Here is a 21272-nt window from a genome sequence, read left to right on the forward strand (position 1 = left end):
GGATACTTTGACCTGCTTCTCTGCTCTTGTTAGGCATAAGATCAGCGAACCTCATCAGGGACAATGATTCTACTTAATTTAGATGGTAATGACAAAATATTTTTCCAAGAATGATTTGGCTGGACATATCTAAAAGTTTACCAAGATGGTTGAAGTCATGTCATATGTTATTTATTTATTTATTTATTTTTGTGAATGTAAATGGTATGGATGCCTTGTTTGCAATATACAGTGACCAAACCAATTGCACTCCCACAGAAAACTCTGCTTTTGAGCTTTAGAAGCCTCCTTTGTCTACAAAACTTTCTTCCTCTGTTGACTTCATCATGTAACGCATATGCATGACACCTGCATTGTGGCTAGATGGCATGGCTCAAGAAATTTCTCAATTTGTGCATCCAACTCCTCCGTCTACTCCTCTCGTTACATTTTAGTCCATTTAAGGTTACAGCCATATATCATATTCAGATGCCCTTGCTTCAGAGCCATCATTTTTAATGAACAGCAGTAGGATACAATGTGTGACAAAGCTGCATCTTCTAACTATTGTTTTGTTGCATCCTATAACTATGTCTTATAATTTCTGTCACAAGAGTAAACTAGTTTTCTGCTATATATATATATATAGCTTTGTCACACATTGTATCCTACTGCTGTTCATTAAAAATGATGGAGATATATATATATATATATATATATATATTAAATTTAGAATCACCAAGTAACTTAAAGCGATACTATGTAACATTTCTACCTTAAAGACATGGTTGGTAATCCTGTTCAGAAACACATTTTGTAATACTGGGTGAAATGGTCCGTCTATCCTGAGAGAAATCTATACAAGATGTATTTAGAAAAAGGGACGAAAATAATCAGACCTCTGTGGCAGCTGCAGGACTGAGAAAAAGCTGACCAATCCGAGATCAGCGGGACCAATCAGATGCCTCTGCTTTCTGCCTACGCCCCCCTCTGTCGGCTCCCTGCTCCGTGTGCGCACGCGGTTCTACCGGCTTTGGATGAAGCACTGACGGAATGGGGAGGGGGGGGGTGGAGCTTAGAGGAGGGGCCACTTTCGAATCTTGCTAGCTCTCTTGCTAGCTCTCTAGGATTACCTACCATAGCTTTAAAATGACAGCTTGAAAAAAATTGTGCGGCTAGAATGAGTTTTAATATTACGATTGGCCTGTCTCCTATGCCCTTCGGGGGTCTGAGTTGGAAAAACTGCGCTACGTAACTTTGCAGGACCGGCCCGGTAGCGGCCCGGGAGCTGAGCGGAAGTACTTCGACTTGCTTTCTGGCACACCTACCGCAAAAACAAATAGACCCCTCTCACGCTCCCAGGTACATTTGATTACTCTTACCTTCTCGGTCGACATAGCTTGCACCTTCTGACTCCTCGCCGGTTCGTCAACAAATGTGAAACGTGAAAGCGAAAGGGTGTTGTATTTACGACAGTGTAACCGTACATTACCTCCAAACCTGTAGGGGGAGCTCCATAATGGGCTTTTCGAGAAGTTACATTGTATTGCTTTAAATTGCATGTTTTTGGAAAGTTGAAGGAAGCCTAAATACCCTGAGAAAAATCACATGTTGAACGAGGAACCTTCTTGCCATGAGGTGAAACTGCTAACCACCACACCAATGTACAACCCCTTTGCAGTGTTGTCTAACGTATAAAGAATTTAATGACTGAAAACAAACTCTAAGTGATAAAGGGGGTACCGGTAAAGTAGTTTTAGCCATTTAACTGCAAAAATGTCAAAGCCCTTTATCCCTTACATTTTCTTGATTAGAAAAGGATGTTAGTTGCATATTAATTAATTGCATTTTCCCCTTCGTATCTGGTCTAAAGTACCAACTTCTCTCTCCACAAATTTCTTTAAAAAAAACATTTTTTATTATACCCCATGCAGATGAAGTCAATTCGGTCATGACCACTTCGTCAGTTAGCACTTGGCTTGCTTTCTGCTGAGATAGACAACACTCCAAAGCCCTTTAGAACTGAATTAAAGTCTGTACTGATACCAACCTTTTTAAGATGGGCTGAGATGTGCTCTTAATAGGTCAGCGTTCAAAGGAGGACTCAGCAGGGGAGTGTGAAATGAGCTAGAAAAAAATCTGACATTAGACGTCGGCATGCTGTTCTCACTCAGTTCTTTAATGTTTCTTTTGCAAAAATGGTTGCAGAAATATAGTGATAGATAATATTTTGTCTTTGGCTTTTTTAGCCATGCTTGTAATTAGGATTATTTTTAGTATAAATGATGCTGCTCCATAAATTGAAGCTAAAGTTACACCTTTTATTCACATTAATGGCCGCTCTCTGAACTTGTATCGACTCCCTAAAGTCTGCTTGGGCAGAATGTAATATCTTTGACACAGCTGAAGGGGCTTTGCACCTTCTGATCGGGGAAATGTGTATGTCTCATTTTTCTGTACATGTAGGTATCTCACTGTCTTTCCACCAAGTCTTTTATTTGTATGTGTCCTTCGCTCAATGTGGCTCTTTGTTTTCCTTTTCCTGCCAATGCACTGCATATTCAGAAGAGGCAGCCTGTAGGTATTTGAAAGTGAAATGCTCAAAGCTGCATGCCCCCTCCTTATTGTTTTGTTTTTGATTATTATTTTTTTTTCTTATTTCTTTTTTTATGGAGACTTCAACCTTTCTTTAAGATGTTAAGTTGTCAATCTAGAAAACATTTTGTTTGATCTCCATAAGACGCCAGGACTCCAAGATCAAGATTGTTCTGTTTTTCTTTAATTTTTCAATTCTTGTATGTTATGTTGTTTTAGTGTCTGTCATCTTGTAACAAACCTTCATCATGTTTATCATTGTCCCAGCTACAAGTCACTTGTCCTATATGTTTGTGTCTTGTTTTACTGCATGGGCTTTGCATGCTGGGGTCTCTGTTTTTCTCTTTCTTCTCTTGTTTCTTCTTTTTTTTTTCTCCCCTCAAGTTTCCAAGTCCTCTCCTGTCAGTCCTCTGCTTCTGTTATGGAGTATTCATGTGCTTTCTCCGTGTCTCTGTTTCTCTGTGTGCAGGGGATGTGCTGTTCCAGATGGCTGAGGTTCACAGACAGATCCAAGTGCAGCTCGAGGAGATGGTTGGTATTCTAAGCTCAAAAGGGTTTTCAGCTGAGTTTTTCAGGACTAATGTATATAAGAAATACATTGAAAGACAAAATATATTACAACAATAATCTATTTTTGTTTTAATTTGTGTGCCCCGTTGTATTCCTGGAAAAAAATGCTCAACAGCAACACACATTTTTCCAGCAGCCTATTATTTATTTATTTATTCATTTATTTTTTAGGTATATGTGGAAGTAAAGTTAATCTAACTTTTTGGGATTTAAGACGGGTTGACACATTGACACGGAGAGCAAGGGAATTGACTTATCAAACTGAGTCCGTCAGGTCAATATATTCAATATACATTGCTGTCTTATGGCAACATTAATAATTCAGTAACTTAAACATAGAACTGATTTATACTTTGCTCTCTTGATGCTGTCGTATCAGAATAACTTGACTGCAATTTAATTCAGTTTGACATTCATTTCACATTGTGCTCAAAAGCCAGCTGAGAGTGTTACTAGGTTTTGGACCAGTGTTGGGTCCTTTTAGTTACTGAGTAACTGTGCAAAAGAGGAAACTGTGTAATTCATTATTTAATGGTTAAAACATTTTCTCATGTTGAGTGAACTAGTGTTTCTGTGCTTTGTTTTTTTTTTTCCCCAGTTGAAATCCTACCACAATGAGCTGCTCTCTGAGCTAGAGAAGAAGGTGGACCTGGATTCTCGATATTTGACTGTGAGTATCTAAGTCTGACATTTACAATCCTGATGAGTGCCTTCCACATTTTCTATCATCTTAGAAATGTATATAATGTTGCTTTTAATCTGTCAATTCCTTATTTGAGTGAAATGATAATAGAGATGGAGAGTAAGTTTAATCTTTTAAGATCTGATTGAAAGTGTTTATCTGCAACATTTCATGTCTAGTGTATGGTCAGTGTTTGACTAATTATAAGATACCCCTCGTGGAGTGTTTGTACAAGTGTGCAAGTACTGCGGAGTGGATCTACATGTGATATCTTTAGACTGAGTGGGTTGCAGCCTGAGTGTAGAGCAGTACTGCTGTGTTTTTTTTGGGGGGGATGGGATAGCTTTACCGTTATTTTATTATATTGCTAAAAGGACCATGTTATGTGCTGCTTCAGTTCACAGCTGCTCACTCACTCACGCATTTATTAGAATATAGTTTTTAGCGATTAGATAGAAGTGTTTTGTGATATGAACAAGGCAATCCATCAGTAAAATAAGATGTTGTTACATCGGGTTCAGATGAAAGCCGATGTCGTAATATAAACTCCAGGTAACCTCTGACACATCAGACAAGCTTGTGTTTAGTGTTTTATAATGGGCATTGAGAGAGACATGATATTTAAATAAATTAATTTAAAAAAGGAAAAAGAATCCTTAGAAACGTTTCCATTCAGGAACTTGTATGCTTGTATATCCTTGAGCTTTTAACATCTCGTACTTATTGCAAATTTTCTATAAATTTGCTACAGTGACAGTCACACTTCTATTAGATTTAGTCATCTAAAGTTATCAAAGGTTTTACTCTGTTCAAAAAGACTTGAGGAAGAACATTGGGCCTCATGCAACAACCATTCGTACAAACAGATTTGTTCTTACGTCGTGCGTACGATTTCAGAGAATTTGCACATTCACCAATTTTTTTCTTATTTTAAGTTTTCTCTCGGGTACGAGCAGAATTTATACCCCATAATTATGCTGGCATTATTCTGTTTGACTTAAGTTATGCACTAATTGAAGGTTAATTTGACTCTGGATATAACAAGGTCAATGGGAAGTGTAACCAGCGGCTGACTTGCTACTTTTGGATACCTTTGCACGTCAGGCTCTTGGAAGCGAGCGTGTGTTCCGAGGCCTTGTAGATATCCTTGCGGAGACAGACGAATGGCTGACATTGCGATTTAGATTGCCAAGGACTGTGCTGCTGCAAATATGCACCTTGCTAGAGCCACAACTCCAGGGAAACACGCGGATCAAACCCAATTCCACCACACGTCCAGGTCGTCACCACCCTTGGATTTTTGGTCACGGAAACCTCTGTGAGTCGTGCGCTTCCCTTGGTCATCAAAACTCTCACCAGTTTATCACCCATGGTACATGAAATTACCATACACCGCTGTCGAACAAGTACAAATTAAGGACTTTCATTCCATGACTGGACTGCCAAACATAATCGGAGCAATAGACTGCACACATATACACATCAAAGCACCCGTGTCGTTGTGGAGCGCACTGAGCTGAAGGCCAGGTGGGTGTGTCTCGATACAGCGGGGGGGCAAACTGCTCTATAGCCAAGAGAAGGCATGCCACATGTGCACAATATTGCCATGAACGAGGGTCTCCCACTACCTGAATCAGCCCAGGTAGACAAAAGACCCCCCTCATGGATCACCCCATCAAAGTGCCATCATGAGGCAACAACTGATTGCATGGGTTTAGTTGCAGTCATCAAGTGCCTGGCCATGGGGAGACATTTAAAAAAAATAAATTTATGCCATTTTCATATCAAACCATTTCTTCTTTATTTCGGTGACATTCAATCTCAGAGCCCTTAAAGTTGTTCTTTTTCCGCCTTAATGCCATTCTCATGACTCAAAACTCAACACTTCCTGGCTCAGGAAATGGGAAGCGTAGCCTTATATGGTATTATTTTGGGCGTGGAGTATGCAAATTTACTATCCTTGTGCACTTAAATACACACGGGTGGCATTCATCATTTACGCAGGTCGTTTACACACTTTTTTCCGAAGTTAAGAGCGTTTGGTGAATCTGACGTGGCGTGTTCGTAGACCTTCTTTCAAAAAAAGTGAGAGAAATTTAGAATTAAAAATAAAAAATGTTCTTGCATGAGGCTCAGTGTGTTTCTCTAAACTTAAGTGATCCCCGTGGTGCATCACTCACTCTCTTTTCCGTCTCTGTCCAATTCATTACAACTCAAAGGGTGTTTAATACAGCCATTTTGCCAAGGCCACTTGTGCCCCTGAGGTGTGCATAAGGTGTCCTTTGGCACTTCTGTCTTGAACAGTGTTTGGTAATGTTAATGTTGTTAAAAGTAACAAATTGGATAACAGGGCTACTGTCGTTTAAAAAAAAGTAACTTGTTGGTTTACTAATTTATCTGTTGAAAAAAATATCTAGTTAGACTGGTTTTGCTTCAACAGTTATGAACACTCCTTTAAAACACCTTGTGCACTTTGGCTATAATGTCTGAGTTCATCCACCTTCTAAAAATAATGTCTCCACCTCTTCACATAGTCTATTTAATTGTATAATCTGCAACTCTTTAATCAAATGAATGACAAAGTAGCCCCTTTATTAGTTCCTTATTAATTATTATGTTTACAAATAACATTTGAATTAAGCATGTGAGGCTCAATGCCAATACACTAACAAATTGGAGGAGGTTAATAACGATCTCGCGGAAGGATGGCAACTGTTTGGTAGCAGCTAGTAACAAGCTTGTTAATTTCCCTGGTGTAGAAGCTTCAGCTGAGTTTCAAAAGCCAGCCGTTGATGTTTTTATACTGTAGCACTTGCTTATCCAGAGCTGTGCAGCTGTACTTGGCTTGCATTTACAACTTTAAATTTAAAGTAAAGCTCTGTGCTGCTGAAGGAAACTTGTCACCAAAGCGTAACTACCATGATGTTCTTCCCCTTTTCACTCACAAATTCAGAATTATTCCCTGATGTTAGTGCAGTTCACTCGGCCAGAGACATTGCAGTGTGGACAGCCTTATGTGCACTAACGTATGCATGAATGTCTAGGTGTCAACACATGTGTAAGGGTTTCTTTTTTTTTTTTTTTCTACTAAAAGGACCAAATCAAGGAAATTTAAATTTTGAATTTTCAGAATCGCCTGTGACGCCATCATTTTATCCGTCTCATTCAGTTTGGTGAGATTTTGCTACTAACACGTGATCAGTTTATGGAATACAATTGGTTCGATTTTGGAACTAAAACTACCCGGTTAGGAAAAGATTACTGTTCTAGCTTAAATACACACAACATTCATTATTGCAGTTAGCCCTGCATGCTGAAAAAATACACTAGAGGATAAGTTGTGCAACAAGTTACCTGAAACAGAAAGACTATGAGTCTGTCTCTCTCTGTCTTTAGTTTCACATAATTGCTTTCACAGGATTTTACAACACACGGTCAGTCATTACAGAAAGGTCAAAGTGGAAAAATTCTTGTGGAAACAAGCACAAGATTCTCTGAGTGTAACCAATGTTCACCCACTGACCCCTGAGTTTCTAATCAGATTTAAGCACAATGATAAGCAGTCTACTTTAGCAGGCAGTGATTAAGAGTTATTGGTATTCTGGAAAAACAGTCCACTAGCGTTAATGACAATCATTTTAGTTCAAAGATGGATGTTTGGGATAACTTGTTTATGCAGTATATTCCTGCAAACTTTTCACAATAGCCAAATAAGTCGCCTCTAAACATTATTTACTGCAGGTGCAAGGGATTTTCCACCAAGAAGTTTCAGTTTCTTAGAGTCAAATTGCAGATGTCAGTAGTGGAGTGACCTGTTTGTTTTAGTACTTTACCCGGAAGAGTATGAGGGAATGAAAAGATGACTCATCCATTGTTGCTGTGTTATGAAGGAGCAAAGGCATAATTGTGTATTTAGTATGGAAGTTTTTTGAAGAAATCGATATTTTTAGGGGGTAGCTGCTGATTTGGAAAATGAATTATGTTGAAATGTAAAAGTCCAATATTTGAAGTTTTCAGTCCATATCACTCGTTTCCCACCTATTTCTGCTTTTAAATCCAAACGCAGCATGTGTCTTACACTGGAAAGAATGCCCCTCCAAAAATAAGTAAGAAAAACAACAAATTCAAGACGTTTTTGCTTGAAATAAGCAAAAAAATCTGCCAATGGAACTTGTGAAAATCGGCTTGTCAAGATTTCTTGAAATAAGATGTGATATTTGGGACTTTTGAGATAAAAGTGATATTGAAATTAGCTTAAAAACCTCTTCAAATGTCAAAAAAAGCTTGTTTCATATGAAATCCGACTCAAAACAATTTGTTTTCAAGACTTTTTCATTTAACAAGATATTCCTGATGTATTGTCTTCAAACAAGTCCCTAATATCTGGCTGAAAGGGTACTTTTTAGGCAGTTGTGTCTTATATTAAGTGTAATGAGATATTTTGACTAGAAATGAGACAAATATACTTTGATTTTTTTCCAGTGTACAGCTCGTCTTCCAGTGACAGCAGCGGCTTCCTTACTGCTCTTTCTCTGAATACTAAGAGAATACCTGCCTATATTCTCACTGTGTGCAGTATGCCAATGCAGGTGTTGAACCCTGGTTATGAGCGTTCCTCCTCCAATTTTGCCTCCCGGAGAGACCACATGAGCTTTCTCACACCAGACACTGTCACTATAGCAACAGAGATGAGGAAGCCTGGATTTTTTTTTTTCCTCAATAGATAATTAATAAAGCAAATTAAATAAATCAAGCTAAGCGATTTGGTTTCTCCACAAATCTATTTTATTTTTTTTATTTGTTTTTGAGACAAATGATCAGCTGCAGCGGATGTTTCTGGAGACTCAATCTTAGGCTGTGTTGATGTCAAATTAAACCAAGAGAACTGATTGGGAGTAAACATAGAGCTCGTTAAGGATTACATAAATCATTTGTTCATTCTGTAAGAAAGATTTCAGATGCTTCTTGAACAAAAGAGTCAAGGAAAAAGTAAAGCGATAGAACAATCAGCGCTTTCAGCTTAACAGTGATATTCACTAGTTAATCGGAACATTTCAACCAGCTGCTTAAAACTGAACAGCTCTGGCCCATTAGGGCAGGAACAGGAGACCTGAGGGTGTCTTGTGATATGCAGCTCTGGATTGTTGGCAGTGAATCCTGTGGTTTTGCTGAGAGTTGTGGTGTGAGACTTCAGTGGATTGGGCTTCTTCGGGTACATCTCATGGATGGTAAATCAGATTGGCAACCGTTCCAGGCATATTTTTCTATCCAGCCGAGTCACTTTATCCTTCATGGAGAGGCAGCTGCTGTCAGGTAGTGATCGTACTTTGGCAGGATAAGTGTGCTTGGTCTTCAGCAACATTTTCCTGTTGCTGTACATTCCATAGTGACATCTCCTGGTTTCTCAGCAAAACTTATTGATTTAATAATTAGTTTTGTTATTGAGGTTGATCTGCGAGTGTCAACAAACAATGAAGGGGAAATGTTCTGGTTACACACCGAAGCATTTTTTGTTTTCAATATTGCTGTGATGGGAATGAATGTAGAAGTTTTTATGAGCTGAAGCTTTACCTGGAAACCTTTGAGATTGAGATATCATTTACTTCTCAGCTTCTTCTTATGCAGCCCTTTTAATTTGTGGCTCTTTTTAAGAGGTCTAATCTTCTGTTTATAATGCTTGTTGCCCCCTTGTAGGCTGCCTTGAAGAAATACCAGATGGAACACAAGAGCAAAGGGGAGAGTCTGGAGAAGTGCCAGGGTGAATTGAAGAAGCTGCGCAGGAAGAGTCAAGGCAGCAAGAACCCCTCCAAGTATGGAGAGAAGGAGATGCAGGTGAGCCTCTCTCTGGGTTTTTCTTATTAAAGTTGCATTAAAAGTGCATGATCGAACAGAAAGGTTTACAATGTGTTTAAGAGTTACACATATTATTCTGTTAGGAACAAGAAAATGGCCGAAGTGCCCTGAAACCATAAGAGCAACTCTGCTCACTGATACCATTTTGTTGCACTGTTCTGTTGTTTTTCTGTTCAGTTTTTGCATAGTTTCTGTGGTTGTGGGTGACAATTGTATTTTACATTTATGAGTTGTGTTGAAAATAATGGCTTGATTTTTTTATTTTTTTTTTATAAAGTAAAAACAACACCGCCAATATGGGGGAGGAATCAGAGGCAATGAGATGTCCTGAGTGGGAGGGCAAGTAGTGGAGATTTGATTATGAATTGTGTACCCTCTGCAGTCTTTATTACATCTACACACATACAGTAGTCGCATAGAAACACACACATACATGAAAATGAAAATAAATTAAAGTAATGGATGTAATGAAGGTGCATGCACAGTTCAGCCACTGTGTTTCAGCATAATGCTTTGATCAGGGATTAAAAGGATAAGTTAAAGCACAGTGCTCACATACACCAGAAAATAGGTGACACAGTTTCCAAAGTGGAGATATTGCTAACAGTTTCAGTCACTGATATATCAAAATGATAACCTCCCAACTGAGTTTTATGCACTTTAGTTGTATACATTTGTTTTCCGTCTGGACTGGTAAAGTGACATGGCTCATTTGAGGAGTTACTGGTTGTGTGATATAGATATTTAATTTACTTTTACAATCTTAAGGGATGAGATCAAGAACAGTTCCAATTTGTCAAAATCTCTGGATGCAAAACTAAAGCCAGTATTTGCATTATCACTCGTGTTCCATAACGGAGCAACCTCTGACAGAGCCTTTCAGGTGTAACTTTGAGGATTCATAGTGAATGTTCAGTGTTTGGTTTTCCATCACTCAACCACCTACTTGACAGAGGAAGCAACAAGAATATTTGATTCCTTTTCTGCATAAACTCTTATCCTAAGTCTTGACTTTTTGTTGTTAAATTGTTTAGTCCCAGTGTTACAGTTAAACTAAGAAAAATTACACTGCAGTGAATTTCACAGATTTAATTGGAATTTTGACAAGGGACGGAGGCAAAAATGTCAAACTAACAGGTCTTGGCTAGCATGGTTACTACTGAGCTTCTGTTGGTCTTGCTGTGAAGTGCAGTCAGCAGACTCGGGCAGACCAACACTTCAGAGTACAAACTTTTCTGGAGCTCACTGGGTTTGAAAATTCTTTGCTGCCAAGCCTCTGGCAAAGGAACACCTCTTCTGTCCACACAGTTTACATGCCGCTACACATTCAAACAAACGCACACACATCTATCCAGGCCTGCCTGCGGTGGTGTGGCAGTACTGGATTGATGTGACTGCTGTGTCACATCAAGTTTGTTCCACTGTATCAGAAATGCCTTGAAGAGATGCTGTTATAAAGTGTCATCACAGGGTGTCAAGATTGGCAGTATGCTCAACAGTTCAGCTTAGCATGAAGCACAGCTTGAAGTGGGATGAATATGTGGACTTCACACCAGTAAAGAGTTGAGTTTCTGCATACCTGCTTATTCAACTCCTTAAAAGTCTAATGGCCTGCCAGCTGGCTGTCAGCTGATTTGTACACCGTTTTGATTCAAACACAAGTGTTGTATATAAAAAGGTGCACGTGTGAGATATACACTATTGGAAAGCTGAGATTCTTGCAATTTAGTCGATGCAAACCATTTTGCAGTACACTCGCCATCAAATGCAAAAATTTTTGGAGCGCTTCTGATAGAATAACCTGTATATAATATTAATGTGTCTGTTCGTTAAAATAATTCAAATGTTTCTCCTGAGGAGCAAAAACATGTCCAGCTAACACCAAATATTCAAAGTTTATCCGAATGTTTTTTGCTTGTTTTCATATTGTTGAGATTTTCTGGTAATCTTCAGTAGATATTTATATGCGATAAGCAACTGGATTTAGTAAATCACAGTCACAGGTCATGGTTTGTAAACTGTATATTTTCCCTGGCTCAAAGACTGCAGCCTTAAAAATGTCCTGTTCACTGTGGAATCAAAGAATTAAGAAGAAAAAAAAAAACTAAACAAATATGGCACATTGTTTGCCCACAGATAAACTGCCTCAAATGGGTAAGATTTGAGTGCAACATGGTGTGCTCAAAAATGGGTGAATTAATAAAAACTGAATATTTTGGTGTTTTTGGTATTTTACTTACTTTAAAGGGACATCTCTTCTTCAAACAAGAAACCATCTCTTAGGAGCCCTTTCTATATTCAATCGAGCTACACCATTCAGTCGGTTAGAGTGCACTGCCCTGTCAGTAGTGCATGTTGTGTAGTCACATAGTGTTTTTGTGCCGTTCCGGTTGAATCTGTTTAGTGGTATATGTAATGATAACCAAAGAGGGCTTCATGGTGGTGTGGTTGTTGGTACCGTTGCCTCACAACAAGGAGGCTCCTGGCTAGGACTAGGGTGAGTTTGCATGTTCTTCCTGGTATATGTGGATTCTCTTTAGGTACTCGGACTTTGTCCCACCGTCCAAAAACATTAATTTTAGGTTAATTGGTTATTCTGAATTTACTCTAGGAGTGAGTCTACATAGTTATTTTTCTGATTTGTCTCTGCATTGGCCCTACAACGGACTAGTGACCCACCCAGGATCTACCTTGCCTTTCACCAAATGGCAGCTGGGATAGGCCTGAATTGGATTGAGCGGGTGTAGAAAAGGGATTGATGGATATCCAGTGTAACCTGGCGTTGTCAGGGGACATTTGGTATCCTCAGAGGCACTGGCAGAACTTAAAGCATGACATTTTGGGATTTCAATGGTGTAATGAAAATAAACAATACACAAACTAGAAGATCACCTATCTACCAAAAGCTTTTACGTTCATCTTCAGTGCACCGTGAAACCAGATTTATTTATCAGAAGTTCATATGATAGTATCTTGCTGTGAGATAAAGTAGCAGGGAGAATTGAGAAGCATATTTACTGACTTCACTATCTCTCGGCTGAGTCACCAACAGAGGAAAAAAAAACAAAAAAACATTACTCTATGCATATTGAACATGGAGTAGTAGCATTACCCCATACTCCTACTGTGTCTCTATGACTGATCAATTGGGCCCATCTGTGCGGAGGGAAGAGCTCATCAGGCTGTGGACTCATAATACACAACCAGTTAGAAGGAAAAAGAAAAATCAATCTCCCCTTCTTATTTTCAGCCTGCTCACTTTCACTGATCATATCACGGCTGTGGGCGTGTGAGAGAAAAGTCAACTCGTTTGTGCCTGAGCCCCGCAGGGAGCACAGCACACAAAGAGAAAGAGAGCCCTGCACTCCCACAAGACCTGTGCTTCATAACGACAACCGTCCACCAGCTCGCTCTTTGACTGGCTTTAGATTGTACACAGAGGTGATTTCTTTCAGGCATCAGGAGGCTGTTGAGAAAGTACTGGTACAAGTTCCAAATCTGAGGACAGATTGTTCTCCTCCTCCGCCACATTTCAGATACTTAAGAAGATGGGACTAAGTTTACTTTTTCCATCTCCTCCTCTTTTTTGTTTAACTATAAGTAGATGTCTGAGCAGAGTCTGGGTGCAATTTATTGAACGCTGCTTCTATCACTCTCAGCCTGCACTTCTGTGTTGGTCTCTTTGTCTTTCTTCCTTTCCCTTCTGCCTTGAGACCCTTTCACTGTGGCATGTCATCAATGGACAAAGCTTGCTGAAATGCTAATCACTTTGCTCTGTAGTTCATTGGAGGGTGCCACTGGACTATAGAAAGGGATTTTATTAAATTAAATTCCTTTGCCTTTCAATAAGAGCTCAGACAGAGATGGAGCTCTGTTCTAAGAATTAAAGTCATGAGATGTTTGATTAACTCAGGATTTCTTCAGACCAGTGTCAAAAGTTGGAAAAGAAAAAATCCAATTTTGGTTGCGCACATCCATGCATAATCCGCATAATTGGCTATGTAGGCACAATAAAACCTATGTAAAATTCACAGGTGCCTGAGGTGTAGTTCCTTTCATTGGTACCCTGGAGCATTATGATACATTGCCTTTTAATCCAAAGAGTGCTGATGATGAAGGAACATAAACAGAGCGGTAGACCTTAGTAGCTTGAAACTGTGCAGGGAAATGCTTTGGAATTCCCACATGAATACAGCATAGCATAAACAGTTTTGCTGCTGTGAACCCTGGTGTATTCTTCACTTTTCAAATGGTGTGAAAGCCTCTCCTCCCAGTGCTTGTAATTACTGGAAAATGTGTTGGTGTGCCGTGTTATGAAGTGGTGCTGAGTTAGGATTTTGTCCTAAATATGTCGGTATAGGGAGATATGCAGTAAGGGTGTAATGTTGATCAGTTAAATGCCTGAATGTAGGAGCTGCCCTGATGCCTTGCAGTTTCCTTTTATATTCATAACCTTTGTAAAAACAAGTCATTCCAGCTACGATGTAACCTGAGGTCACTCAGAGATAATAGTGGCTGGTTTCTGCTTGTGCTTTTCCCTGTGCACTCATTGTCTTGGGTTACTTTGGTGACCTTTTGAATGGTTTGAGAAATGGGGCCATGTTGATTTGACAAAGGCGAGTGCATACTGGTTGAGCCACTCCCATTAGTGCTGGTTATGCAGAATCAGACTGAGTCAGACTGCAAAATAGAAAACGGGTCACTCCACCTGCAAGGAAGAGAGACAGCCACTTTGGTTGTGATCTTTCATTGGGTCATTACACTGAATGGCTTTCTGTGACCAAGGACCCATTCACAAATGTTTGCAGCTAAGGTATCCAGCTGTGTATGTTCGTTTGCCACACATTTCTTCAGCATGGCATGTTTCTCTCCTCCTTTGTCTCTTCTCTCCTCTGTTCTCTCTGCAGTATAGAGCGTGACTCATTCCAGATCAGTATTTTTCACAAGATAGATAAAGAGAAAGAAAGCAAATCAACTTTGCCAGTCATGGTAACTTGAATATAAACTCACCCTGCAGAGGGAATGCTCAACCAAGCTCACCAAGCCATTTATGTGAAAAATAAAAAAAATAATAATAATTTTGAAAAAGCAACTAACTGAACCAGTTTCAAAGCTCTTTATTTAAGTTTAATATACAGAGAACCAGGATAAGATCCCTCTTCTCTCAGGAAAAGAGAAAAAGTTCATATTTTTCTTCTGTTTTTCTTGTCTTCTCTGCCTGATTTGACAACTTGACTCTGTGTATTTGTGTCTGGTTGTCAGTAGGTTTCTTCTTTTTCAAATGCAATGTTTGAGTACATAGTCGTTTAGCCACTTAAAATACCCCACCACATTTGGCTTGTCAGTGAACTAATCTCAGGGCTTCTGGAAAGTAGAGCGCTCTGGTGGTGACCAAATATAATGCATTAGGAGTTTGTAGTTGCAGCTTGTAATTTTCTGTTGTGCAACCATAACCTTTTTTATAGGTATTTGTATTTATTTGTTGTTTTTTTTAATTTCAAGGGAACTTTGTTTTGTAAAAATATTAATTGAGGAACTTGTGATCCTACTGAAGCACCAGCAGAGGCTGAAAAGCGAAAAATGGCATTATCCAATTTTCTAAGATTCAATTGACAAAAATATGAAAAGCATTTTGGTGGCCTTTTGGCATCACTTGCCAACATTTCAAGTTAGAAAGACTTGTCATGATAAACTTTCAAAACCAACTATATTCAGGGGTTTACTTAGTTTTACAAGTTTTATGTTTACTGGAATCAGGATGACCATAATACCCCTGTACTAACTTCAAACATTCCAATAAAGTAAATATAACACTCTTTTCTAGATGTGTATATATTAGCCGATTGTGTTAAGACCATGAAACTGGACTCTGTTGACTCATTTTTGACTACAGTATCCAAACCTCCCACCTACTAACAAGCTAAATGTCCAGTTTCTGTCATACAATTGCTGAAATGTGCGGAGTAATTGTGCTTACTTTGCCACATTATCCGTATCTTTCAACTACATACCCCAATGTTCGATCCCCAGTGTTAATCTCTTCTGACATAATCTTGTTGTTAATGTTAGGTTAGACAGATTTTATTTTTGCCCTCCCCAAAAAACGATCCTTAACTTGAAATGAATCTGATCCACTTGCCTACAGCATCTCTTATCTTGTGTGTGTGGTCCATAAACACTTGGCATTTTTAGAGAGCTCACACTAAGACAAACTGACACCACTGGATCTCTTGCTGTGTTCCCATTTATCACTCTTTTACAGACATTAATACACCTATAATTTGCTGTACTTCAACATGTAAAATGGAATGTTGGGTCTTTGTGGGAAGTGCCTCCTTAACACCGCAGGATCTTCAGTAATAATTGCTTTTCTTCCACAATGCTCAGCAGAGAGAACTGGCCAAAGAAAGTCACACAGTAAGGCTCTCTCCCTGCAAAGCTAATACTGCCAAGGTGCACTTAATCCATAATTGCTTGAGCAGAATTCTGCAGTGACTGACAGAATAGGATTGTGCTGAACAGCTCCCGGGTAGAAATGTGTAAAATATTATGAATGTCGCCCATTATTTAGGTGCTGGCTCGTTGCTGGGACATTTGAGAGCTTCTGGCAATTCGTCTTACCTATTCAATGTGACGGCTGGCTTTTGGCTTTTTTAAATTTTCTTCCAGTGAACCAATAACCAAAAAAAGTCTTTCCCACCTCCTCACCTGTGAAAATAGCATTGATTCAGTGTTTTAAATGAATCCAACCCACACATACTTTCTTTCAGAGACCCAATATGTGACTATTGGAGAAATCTGTAGATTTTATGTTTACGAAAGTGTCAGATCAAATAGATTCTACTTATTGTGTCACCATGTGCTCACCTTCAGTTCGTGGAGACAATCAGCAGCAAGCAGACTGAGCTGGACACCTTCATCGCAGAGGGATACAAGACAGCTTTGTCAGAGGAGCGTCGCAGGTACTGCTTCCTAGTGGACCGACAGTGTGCTGTGGCCAAGAACAGCAGCGCATACCATGGCAAGGTAACTGGGACATTGTTTTTCTTTCTTTTTTTTCTCTTGTCTTTCAGATGAGCCCCACCTATTTAAGAAAACCATTTTCTGTATGTTTAAACATGTGCAGATGTCCTCGCTTGAATTTGTGTAAATATTTTCCTCTGAAACTCGGCAGCTGTACACCACTGTTAAGCAAAAAGAACACAGGAGACGTATAATTCCAAACTGCATCAGTTTTGACCGCTCACAGGGGCCTCTTCAATTGAAAGATGTCTCAAGACTGTAGACAATGATCAGCTCACAGGCATATATGAAACTGTAATCCATCATTTCCTGGTCGAGTATCTGGTCAGCTTTTGGTGTAGAGGACTGTCTCACCTTCTCAGTCCATGAAAGGACTGATAGGAAAATAAATCTGTGCTAAGTTCAGTGGATTCTTACAATTTAAGGTAAGAAGGGATTTTAGAAGCAGGATTTAGTCAATTTACATATTAATCGTTGGCCTTTTGTGTGTTTGTTTGTGTGGGTGTGTGCTCCAAATGCACTCTTTTCCATCTCTCAAGAATATCAAATTCATGGGTAATGGAGTACATCAGTCACCTGGGATTACTGGTGGGTGAGAACTGCCAGCCTGAAGATGTGGCTGGAGGAGGACGGTATGCAGTATGTGTGTATTGACTGTGCTGCTGCTGCTTCTTTTTTTTTTTTTTTTTTTTTTTTTTTTTTAAATCTTTCTTTTCTTCAAAATGGAGTCTGGTCATTAATCAGGATGGGGGTGTGTGTGGGAAGTGTTCATTTTCAGCAAACTGAAGAACCCTCTCCCAGAAGGTTGCTAGAGAGTATTTGCATCTATACAAGATTTTTGTGTATTATAGGGGGAAATAGTTGATGAGAGATTCAAATTACTGCATACAATGGGACATAACGGTTTGTTTATGTGTGCAATACTCACACACGTGCTTGTCATTGTATAGTTGTTAAAAGAACAGCTGTGTCCGCAGGCTGGGAGATGCGGCAGTGGGCAGCTTGGTTGTATGAAGGTCTGCCTCACCCACGCAGCACAATATCATAGCTGCACAAAGGGCAGCAACTAAGGATACACAGAGAAAATATCTTTGAGGACTGATTGTATTGTTTTGGAAAAAGAACAAAACTGAACAGTCAAAGGAAATTCTCAGCTTAGCCTTTTTTCAGAGGTCACATAACTGTAACATCTTTCTTCTCTGCTTTTTTTTTCTCATGTTTCCCCCAATCTTGTAATTTGTCCTTTTAGGGTAAAGACCTCCTGACTCAGAAAATTCCAGTGTGGCAACAGGCCTGCTCAGACCCCAATAAGTTGCCAGAAAGGGCCATGCTCCTGGCTCAGCAGATGGGCTCTGCTGCGCTTGGAGGCACAAGTCCCCTGCACACCTCCAAATCCAACCTGGTCATCTCAGACCCCATCCCTGGAGCCCAGCCTCTTCCTGTTCCCCCAGAGCTGGCTGTTTTTATGGGTAGTGGCCTTGGACACCCGGCGGTGAGGAAATTAATGGCTGATTTTATTTGGTCTCTCACACAATAAACTAAAAGATTCATAAAAAATGTCATAAGTATTCTTATTTATGATTTAAACCTAATCCAAATATTTGAAATACTATTCTTGCCACAGCACTGTACAAGGTGATTGATATTTGCCACTTTACTGTTGTTACTGATTCCACACACCCACTTATTTATTTCAGAGGCTGATCGGCCCTGATGGTATGTCCATGGTCAATGGGACAACAGGGGTCCACGGAGAAGAATACTGGACAGATGGGGGAACAATGTCCGTGTCCCAAGTCAGGCCTTCATCCCCTCAGACTCAGGCACAGGGCCAGTCTCAGGCCCAGCCTCAGAGACAGGTCAGCGACGTCTACTCCAACACTCTACCAGTCCGCAGGCCTGCCCCTGCCAAAAATAAAAACCCAGTGGGTAAGATATCCAGACAATCCTTGGATTTTATTATTCATTAGCACTTAGGCTTCAGCATTCATAGGTTGAATGTTTGAGCACCAAAACTCTTCCTATATTTATAAATGAAGGTCTATTTTATACTGGGATGACGAGACTAACCATCATCTCAACTTTTGTTAGTTTGTTAATGATGATTACACCACATTTCAGTCAATTTGGCAGCATAGTGGTTGTCCAGCAAAAGAAAAGTAGATTTAAGAGGTTGCTACATTTTTAGCACTTATGTGGTTCCTGACTGCCCTTACTGAGTTCAACACTCCTGAATACTTGCTAATGTTGATCATTTATCGATCAAAATCCTCACAGGAGAGACACGGACCCTGCCCAGGTCCAGTTCTATGGCAGCAGGACTTGAAAAGAATGGGCGCGCTCGTGTCCAGGCCATCTTTTCCCACGCTGCAGGCGACAACAGCACCCTGCTCAGCTTCTCAGAAGGAGATGTCATCACCCTGCTAGTGCCTGAAGCCCGTGATGGTTGGCACTATGGAGAGAATGAGAAAAACAAGATGTAAGTAATGTATTGATTTGCTTAGTTTTGTGTGAATCCATACTGGGAAATTGTAATATTTGTCACACATTTTAGTAAAGTTTACTTTTAACAAGTACTGCTAATTTTTCAGGCGTGGCTGGTTCCCGTTCTCCTACACACGTGTTCTGCCTGAGAGTGACAATGACAAGCTCCGAGTGAAGTATGTACTTTTCATGAATAGTGTGTCAACTTGATGAGCCCAAATGAGTCAAAGTCTGAGGCTTCTGTCCTCTAACATTTCCAGCCTCCATCATGGGAAAAGCAGCAGCACAGGGAACCTGCTTGAGAGTGATGCATCACTGCCCACACCTGACTATGGCCTGACTGCCCGACTGCTGGCACAGAGCTTAGCACAGACCCGCCCACGCCCCTACAGCATGGCAGGCTTTGGCCCACAGGTAGTACAATATGTAGTATCCATGATCTGTGCAGTTTCTAAACTTGTTACTCTTGTTTTGTTAATTTGCAGCCCCCCATCAGATTTAGTGCTGTGTTGCATAATTTGAAATGAGTAATCCTGCAGTAGTGAGAATGACACTATAGCTTTTGTTACTGCTGCCATCTAGTGTTTTCTATTTAATATAACATGCACTTCTGTTCTAGCTTTGCTGTCTCTAAATGAAATACTTGCATCTTTTTTTTTTTTTTTTCAGCCTGCTATTGAGGATTATGATGGTCGCTTTGCCACAAGGTAAGTGACCTAACTGCTATACCCTCCAAGCTTTGAATGATGCTGTATGACTGCCACTACCATCTCAAAAGAAGAACACTCAAGCTGTCAGTTTAGATTAACAGCATGTTATCCAAACTACCATAAGCAATTCCAGAGAATTTAATTCATAGAGGCAGCCAAGGCAAGTTATTTCTTGCTTTATTTCTGTCAGTCATTCTTTTTTTTTTCTTTTTTTTTTTCTTTCTTTCTTTACACAAAATGGTAAAATCCAATTAATTTTTTTCAATTTTGTTCCTTTTTTTCCCCCATTGTTCACCAGGAGTACACATGTTGCTTGGTTTTCTATATCATGAACATAACTTGTTTTTAACCCGAATATACTTCAGTTTATGTATGCAGACTTCTTATTAACCTTAGTATTTGAAAAGCAATTTAGACAAAATAATAGAACACTTGGCCTTTCATTTTCTGTTGATTGTTGAAGGTTCAATGAAGGGTTAAACTCAAGCAATAGATCTATAGGGTGTCCGTAAAGTCTCTTTATAATTTAAAAAAAATATATATATTACAAAAGCAACTGATGTGATATCTTAATCAGATTTGTTTAATGTACTCAGTAATTATCAAAGTTTTTAATCACATTGCATTTGTATATTTCAGGTATGCTGTCCATGAAGTCTTTTTAAAATTTAAAACATTTATTACAAAATCAAATTAACAGATAAACATGCAGAAATTGTTACAAAATGAGGATTAGATACTGAAGTTTTTTTTTAACTAATTTAATACACCTCTATATGGGCACCATAAGTTGCATGAAGCACATCGAAACGGTACTCGATTTCTTGCCATGTTCGTTGTAGCATACCCTCATTAATGGTGGCAATGGCATCGGTGATCTTTTGCTTTAGATCAGTGATGCCATCCCTTTGTTCTTGGTCGTCCACTCCTCCCTTTATTCAACACTGTCCCTGTCTCCATAAATTTCTTGTGCCATGCACGAATTGACGGACGTGGTGGTGGATCTCTACCATTCCTTAGTTTTGTAGTTTCGCTGAGTCTGCGTACCTGATTTTGTTTCAATTAACCATGATACACATTGTTCCTTTTCTTGAGGAGTAGCCATTTATTTAGGGGTTCATTTAACAGAACCTCTTTCATCAACAGGATACCTGAAATACACAAATGCAATGTGATTTAAAAACTTTGATAACTACTAAGTACATAGAACAAATCTGATTAAGATATCTCATCAATTGCCTTTGTAATATAATTGTAAATAAATTGTAAAGAGACTTTATGGACACCCTGCATATTGCTATAGTTTTAAGATGCCTACCACTTCAGTTGAATTCAAATTGTTTGCTTTGAATATTGTTTCTGTCTGCTTCATCTTT

General features: G+C 39.4%; 1 protein-coding gene across 5 annotated transcripts in view; it reads left to right on the forward strand.

The window, feature by feature from the left end:
• LOC142371375 (BAR/IMD domain-containing adapter protein 2-like) overlaps positions 1-21272 on the forward strand; it is a 51081-nt gene that overhangs the window by 24182 nt on the left and 5627 nt on the right. For all 5 annotated transcript variants that reach the window (XM_075454024.1, XM_075454028.1, XM_075454026.1 and 2 more), the window contains exons 4-13: positions 3044-3105; positions 3743-3814; positions 9521-9658; positions 16553-16705; positions 17952-18194; positions 18400-18631; positions 18980-19181; positions 19294-19362; positions 19447-19600; positions 19856-19893. In XM_075454024.1, the coding sequence (XP_075310139.1) occupies positions 3044-3105; positions 3743-3814; positions 9521-9658; positions 16553-16705; positions 17952-18194; positions 18400-18631; positions 18980-19181; positions 19294-19362; positions 19447-19600; positions 19856-19893 (1363 nt within the window). The remainder of the gene's footprint in view (positions 1-3043; positions 3106-3742; positions 3815-9520; positions 9659-16552; positions 16706-17951; positions 18195-18399; positions 18632-18979; positions 19182-19293; positions 19363-19446; positions 19601-19855; positions 19894-21272) is intronic.

The sequence above is a fragment of the Odontesthes bonariensis genome, chromosome 21 (assembly GCF_027942865.1).
Source record: "Odontesthes bonariensis isolate fOdoBon6 chromosome 21, fOdoBon6.hap1, whole genome shotgun sequence".
NCBI lineage: Eukaryota > Metazoa > Chordata > Actinopteri > Atheriniformes > Atherinopsidae > Odontesthes > Odontesthes bonariensis.